The 7,739-nt window shown below is 40.6% G+C and overlaps 1 protein-coding gene across 1 annotated transcript; it reads left to right on the top strand.

Moving 5' to 3' along the window:
* Positions 1 to 6,294: 6,294 nt before the first annotated feature.
* On the top strand, positions 6,295 to 7,287 carry LOC118976059 (olfactory receptor 2A2-like). Its single transcript, XM_037030335.1, has one exon. The coding sequence runs from the start codon at positions 6,358 to 6,360 to the stop codon at positions 7,285 to 7,287; it is 930 nt and encodes a 309-aa protein (XP_036886230.1). The 5' UTR covers positions 6,295 to 6,357.
* Positions 7,288 to 7,739: the final 452 nt, after the last annotated feature.

Raw genomic sequence — 7,739 nt, 5'->3', positions numbered from 1 at the left:
CCTAAGAACCCTGAAACACCAATCCAAAAGAACCTATGCACCCCGATGTTCATAGCAGCACAATTTACGATAGCCAAGAGTTGGAAGCAGCCTAGATGCCCATCGGTAAATGACTGGATCAAAAAACTATGGTACATTTACACAATGGAATTCTATGCTGCAGAAAGGAAGAAGGAACTACTACCCTTTGCAACATCATGGATGGAACTGGAAAGCATTATGCTGAGCGAAATAAGCCAGGCAGTGAAAGACAAATATCATATGATCTCACCATTAACAGGAATCTAAACAAACCAAACAAGCAAGCAAAATACGACCAATGACACTCAAATATGGAACAGGCTGACAGGGTCCAGAGGGGAGAGGGGAGAGAATCATAGGGGAAAAGGGAATGGACTCACATGAACAAGTATAAAGGACACATGGACAATAACTAAGGGTGGGGGGCGGAAAGGGGAGGGAGGCGGGGAGCATGGGGGGGGGGCGGGCAGGGTTGGGAATATAAGACAGAAACCTGTACTTGAACAAGAATTAAATTAAAATTATATAAATTAAAAAACAAAAAAAATTATGATCAGACTGAACTGTGTGGTCACTGTAAGGTATTTGGCACATTTTCTGAAACATAAAAAGGACTCAGTAATTGCTGCTCATGGATATTATAATCCTTCCTCATTTGTACCTATGAACCCTGAATGCAGACAGGGACTCTTTCCACCTTGGGGGACCTGTTCTCCTTCAAGGTCACCCTAACAAGTTTCACAAAATCACACCCTCTACAAGATGTAGAGAAGCAGTTATTCATAATGCTAATCACTTTGAGAGGGTGGCTGCCATCATTATGGGTGTTTGTCTCAGGGTTAAAGCCCCTGAGGTCCCTGCAAGTTCATGTAGAAACAGCACAGCCCTAACAGGAGCCCTGCCTGGTCCCCAGCACTCTTCTCCCAGGGACTGTCAGACCCGATCTCTGCTCTTCTCCACAGAGGGAATTCAGAGAGCTTTTCTTTTCCTATAGGGAGAAGATAACTAGGCAGAACATCTTATGAGCCATGTGGGAATTTAAACTCTCAGTAGAAACTCCAGAAGGTTTTTAGTTCATCTGATTCTCAAATGAAAGCTATGCCCCTGGAAGCTATGCCACTTCTCTGAAGGACACACTGCAAGACCTGCAGCCCCTCCAGTGTCTGGGTGTCCACCTGCAGAAGCTGCAGAGGGGCAGGCTGCTGCCCCTGTTCACAGGTGCTTCTCTCTCCTCCATGGGGTTTATTCCAGGTCAGAGTAAATGCTCAGGAGAAAATCCCCCTCAGAAGAATAGAGTTGTGCACGGAAGTCAAGTTCAGTGTGGGTAGTTGAGGCCAGACAGGACAGGAGCCAACACCACCATGGCTGTGTGCACAAGACTGGAATTGCTGGGTGCTCTTTGCTCCTGACTCCAAAGAGGCAATGAAAGTCAGTGGAACCTGTGCCTAGATTTCCTCTTTCTCCACCTCAGGAACTGTCTGCCTCCTGTGTTATGGGCAGGGCCCTGACCACCCTCAACATCTCTCACACTCCCTCCAGATTTGCTTGCCTAGTGGTGGTCTGACCAGGTTGCTCTTTCAGCCAGGGCTTTATAACCAGGCTTTCTGTCTGAGTAAGGCTCTGAGGAGGCAGATTAGAGGTGGCCTGTGTTACCTAGTCTGAATGACAAGAGTGACGTCCAGGACAAGTTCTCTTAATGGAAGAGAATCTTCCAGGAAGCGTGACAGTAATTCATTTCTTTGCTGAAACTGGGTAAAATGTAAGTTTACCATACAGCTATTTCCTTTCCTGACCATCCTAGGTAGTCAGCTCCTGGTGATGACTGTCAGATTGCAAATCACAGTATGTGATGTAAATAACTCTCCTATCATCCAGCAGGGAAGAATGAGTGCGAGACTCCTGGCCAGAGCTGAAGAAGTGGGATAAATCTCCAGAGCTAAAGAAACTCGGAGCCACAGGACCACCCAAATTAAGAGCTGCTTGTGCCAACCTCTGGAACCTTTGTATGTATGTCACTAGTGTTTTGTTCTCAATGTGATCTTTTCTTCTCTGTTCCAGTGTGTGTCTGCTTAAGAGATTGAGTCTCCTATTTCCTTTTCATGTTGCTTATTTTTAGTAGCAAAATGATAACTAGGGTAATGAGTATAAAATAAAATGATAAGCACATCTAAAATAAAATAATCCATTTATGGAGACATAAAACTAAAAAGTTAGTAAACAAATGTTCCTACTGACTAATAATACATTGAGTTATGTTCAACAAAATCATTATTCTTCATGTTCAGAGATGAAATGTGTTTCCAGCATTACTCACTGTGTCCAACTGTGTTTGAGTAGAATTTGGCAATACTGATGTGGCTCTTCCTCACTTTCCATAGCATAGCAGTATTCTTTAATTGTAGGAAAAATTAATGTCACAAACTTAACACACATTTACATAGAACCTCCCCAACTATACTCATATTTATGAAAGTGAAAATCTAAGATTTTGTCCATTTCTTCCAGGGATTAAATTCTCACTGTGTACTTTACTAATATAATTCTAACAGTGTCATGGTTAATAGACCCTGGCAAACAGAAGATGCTTAAAATACACACATTTTTTAAACTAAAAATGGCAATCATCTATCTAACAAACATTTCCTGAGTGCCTGTTTCATCTAGAACTATACTAATTGTTATGAGACATAAAGATGTGTAAGACATATAAAGATAAAAATTTCATTATTTGGTTAAAGTGAATTTCAGCTTAAATAAGTGACATTTGATCTGAATCTCCTTTTATCTTTCATTTGTCCTAAAGTTTATCCATACCCTTCTAATGAGGATTTAACTGTACTAACTGTTGTTATTGGCCAAGCCTGTACATTGATATCATTTCTTAAGAGTCCCCCACTAGAACCCAGCCTAACTCCCAAGGGTAGAAAGACCCTTTTTCAGGCTGTCTGATAGCCAGCCCTTCAGTGGGTCCTGGAGATGATCAAGCAGGCAGCTTCTGCTCTCTCTCTCTCTCTGTTGTAACTGGCTGCACGCTACAATGTCATGGTTCATATGAGGGACGTGGGGTGCCCTGCAACACCCATTGTGGTAAAACAGTGAGGACAGTGGTTGGTCCAGTGTGTCAGCACATGGGTGTGTTTGACCCATTTGCATACCCACCTGAGGGTCCACAAGCCCGACAATGCTCATTTACTGAGGTCTGACTGCCCCTGAGGGATAGACAGTAATTCTCAGCATTTTTGAAATTACTGAATGCATCCACACTCATAAGCATTAAAAAATGTATGAATTAAAATTATATTTATGGTCTTAAGAGATGAAACTCCTAATTTCTTGGGAACATACTGTCCATCCCCCTGAAGCCTTACTGTAAGGTCTGTGTGGTCAAGAGGGGTTGTGATGTTCACTGTGTTAAAGGAATTGTTTAATTTGTAATTGTTGCACAGGTAGGAGCTTCCTCCCCTTGTTTATACACAGTGAAGAGTCATGTAATTACAGGTTCCATTCACTTAGAAAACAGGGGTTCCCCTCAAGCCAGAAACTGGAATTGAGAAGAAAACACTTGACAAGACCCTAATGAGAAATTCATGTCTCTTGTTGTTCGTGATGTAGATGTAAAGACGTCTAAGAGGAAATCCAAATGCTGGTGCTGGGGTCATTTCTTTCACATGGACCATGTGGAACCCGGAGTGGAGGAGGTAGGACATGAAATAATGTCACACAGAATGTGTCAGTTCCTTCAAATAAGAGGGTATATAGCTCAGGTGGCAGGTCGAATAAGAATAAGTGGCATTTTCAGCCTGGTGACCAAATAACTGCACACATTGTAAGTCAGGCTGTTCTAAGCTCTGTGGAGCATTTAACATCCATGTGAGATGAGAGTGAACTGCAGGGAGATGAGGACCAGGGGGCTTTCACCTGAGCGTGAGGAGAGAACCAGCGCCCCCTGGCAGGCAGAGCGGTAAGAGCAGCCAGCTAAGTGGGACAACAGCACAGCAGAGGTGCTTTCAAGTAGTAAGGGAGTCAGGACTGTGGAGTTAGACACCCTTCCCACTGGGCAGTTTCTGACAGAGCTGAGTCTCCCTGCTGCTGGGATTTTGTAATTTGATCTTTAGATGACTAGAGACAGAGCGATACTTGAATCCAGATACATAAATTGTGTGACTGATTTCACTGAGCACTGTCAAATCTCAGAATTTACTAAGAGGATTCAGGATTTAAAAATTTACTCACTGAAGCATTATATTGCACAAACCTAATGAGATAATATATAAAAAGTTATACTCAAGGAAATAGTGTGCAGCTGTTCACAGCATGTTGCATAGAAATGTTTAGACATGGGAAATAGTTTCTGATATGTATTTGTAAATGAAAGAAATAGGTAAACTAGTAACACTGGTTGATATATATTTAAATTCATAATGCCTATGAAAATGTACACTAAAGTGGTATTACTATATGTACATATTATTAATAATGCTTATTTGTTATTTTTATAAGGTATTATATCTTTAGTCTTAAATAGTTTCATCATGTTTTTCTAAGAAAGTTTTGAAACTTGATGTCAAATGCTCATACAAGGTAAGAACCACCATAGTCAAACGACTCAAATTCTTAAATTTTAATCTTTAAAATCTTTAATCCTGTGATTTTCTGAGAAGGAATACAACAATAATATGAACTTGGTAATTAATAAGGTGTTAGTTACCAGTATATATTCTGCTGAAAAATAATTTACTAAAAAATATCAAGATCATTTTCTTCAATGTTAATGTTAATCTTGTGAAATAGATTTGACTCCATAAAAGGGAAGTCAGTAAAGCTGTTTTCAATGTTCACAAGCATGAGAATGTGTTATTCCAAGAACAATTTGTGTTCCTTGCAAATTTTATGTTTTCTGTTTTAAAAGAAGGCATCAGAAATGTGATAAAAGTCATGATGAAAATATAAACTGTTGAGATTAAGATACCTTTTTATGCATATGATTCCTCCATAAAATAATCAGGCCCTTTTGGGGAAGTGCATGGGCCCATGGCTGACATGGGGAATGTATGAGAAAAGTGTGAAACAGCCATCAGAAGTAAGGAAGTGCTCAAAAACTATGCAGACGTGTTAGAAAACAAAAGGGCAAGCTTGGTGGGTTTAGATCTAGAATAATTAAGAATGAATAAATTAAACAAAAGAAATAATTATAATCCCTTGGTTACAAAATTCATGCATCCATACTAATACAAAGATAACAGATGCAGACATATAAAGATATATAGATGATTGATAGATAGGTAGGTAGATGATAGAGCCTTTCCTCATGAGGAAATTGACAACCAATAAGCGTAACAGCAGTGATGGAGTAAGAATACCATGTTTCGCAATAATCAGTACTAGTAATCGAGTTAGGCATGATAATCAACAGGCACTGAAATTAGTGGCTGAGAAGCTCAACGAGGAACAGAATATTATAGAGCAACAGTAATAGCTGCTCAAGAAATTGCATTAGGGAAAGAGATAATGATTCTATAATGGAGATACTTTGGAGGCATCATATTCACCAGGTGATCTGAGTGAGCATCACCAGTGATGAAACAGTGAAACTCATGCACCTGCCCATGAAGCACAACGGAAGATACTGAATTTCCCTGCAGAAAGTAAATAATCTGAATGAAACAATGAGAAGCTGCATGCTGTTCCATTTGGAGAACACTGTAGTGAAGAACTTCTCTACAATGTTCCAAGACTCAGTGGTCATGAATGGCAAAGGCAGACAGGGTAACTATTTCAGATGCAAGAAGACTAACGAAGAATGACGTTAAATCTCATATGTCTTTTTGGATTGGGTCCCGGGTGAGGGGAAGAGAGAGAGTATATTATAGATTAAAGAATCATGTCACTACCAAATTGCCTGATTTTGATAATTGTAGTTAGATACTGAATGTCTTTCTTTTTGGTGGAAGAAAGAGGAATTTAAGGGTAAATGGGTATCATGTCTATTTATACTTTAATCTCAAGTGCTTCAGAAAAAAGCAACACTCATATTTAATAATATAGAGAAAAAGAATTATAAGGCAAATATGAAATAAATAGTAAAATTTGTTAAATCTGGGCATTGGTTATATTGGAGTTCTTTGCATAATTCTTGACTGTTTTTCTATAAGTTTCAATTTATTTCATAGGAAAGTGAAAAACAAGAAAGCAGTTTGGGGGAGAAGGGGAAGCTCTCAAGGAGTGACAAGGATACAGCCTTTCTCTGAGCTCACATTGAGATGAACTCCACTTTGTATTGATTCTCCAGGCCTGACGTTTATCACAATTCAGTTCCAGACCAGGTGTCTGTAAGGAATGAAGGGGAACTGGTCATGGGTCACTGAGTTCATGCTGCTGGGATTCCAGCTCAGCCCAGAGAGGGAAATCCTCCTCTTCTGGGTCTTCTCCCTGCTCTACACCTTTAGTCTGTTGGCAAACAGCATGATATTTGCACTCATCTGTCTGGACCAGAGACTACACACCCCCATGTACTTCTTCCTCTCCCACCTGGCCATCATTGACATGTCCTATGCTTCCAACAGTGTCCCCAAGATGCTGGCAAACATAGTGACCCAGAATAGAGCCATTTCCTTTGTCTCTTGCATCATGCAGACGTTTTTGTATCTAGCATTTGCTCACACAGAGTGTCTGATTTTGATGGCTATGTCCTATGATCGGTACGTGGCCATCTGCCACCCTCTCCACTACACTGTCATCATGAGCTGGACTGCGTGCACGATCCTGGCCATCATGTCCTGGTCCTGTGGATTTGTCCTGTCTCTAATACACATGCTTCTCCTTCTAAGGCTGCCATTCTGTGGGCCTCGGGAAGTAAACAACTTCTTCTGTGAGGTCTTATCTGTCCTCAAGCTGGCCTGTGCTGACATCTGGCTCAACAAAGTGGTCATCTTTGCTGCTTCTGTCTTCGTGTTACTCGGGCCCTTCTGCTTGGTGCTGGTCTCCTACATACACATCCTCTGGGCCATCCTGAAGATAAACTCTTGGGAGGGCCGCAAGAAGGCTTTCTCCACCTGCTCCTCCCACCTCTGTGTGGTTGGGCTCTTCTTTGGCTGTGCCATGGTGGTTTACATGCTCCCTGACTCAAGTCAACAAGGGGAGAAGAATAAAATTCTGTCTCTTTTTTATAGTCTCTTTAACCCCATGCTGAACCCCCTCATCTACAGCCTAAGGAATGCTCAAGTGAAGGACGCCTTGGGTAGGGCACTGCAGGTGAGGTCCAGGTGATGGGAACACTCAGATTGTTCTCCCAATTAGAATTTTCCTATACAAATAGTAACTGTTCAACTTCTAGCCATAAAAATAGGGTAAACTTTCATAAAAGGACATAGCTTTTAAAGTTGAAATGGGACAAGTAAATTATTGGAATTTTTAGTTTTTCTTTTAAAAAAAGGTGAATTCTCATTTTCTCAAGCCAGGAATATTACATGGACAAGAAATTAAATGTAAGGAAATAGTATCAACATACTTCTCTACTTAGATATTTGACTTTCTATCACCTCGTGGTAGTTGGGAACAGCACAGTAAAAATAGTGCCATATGAGAGACCTTCCAAAGTTGACTGAAATTTTAATATGCAAAATACTGCACAGTTATATGAATGTGCCTCACCAGTTGTGTGGTGAATGCAATGAAAGGTTAAAGAAACTCTAAATTCTTGGTTGAAATAATTTAGTAGC

This window comes from Sturnira hondurensis, unplaced genomic scaffold (genome assembly GCF_014824575.4).
Source record: "Sturnira hondurensis isolate 20B ecotype Veracruz unplaced genomic scaffold, ASM1482457v3 Scaffold0001547, whole genome shotgun sequence".
NCBI lineage: Eukaryota > Metazoa > Chordata > Mammalia > Chiroptera > Phyllostomidae > Sturnira > Sturnira hondurensis.
The sequence above is the reverse complement of the archived record's forward strand: the minus strand, read 5'-3'. Positions and strand labels throughout refer to the sequence as shown.

Excerpts from the sequence above, each read along its gene's own strand:
- LOC118976059 (XM_037030335.1), top strand. The coding sequence starts at position 6,358 with ATGAAGGGGAACTGGTCATGGGTCACTGAGTTCATGCTGCTGGGATTC.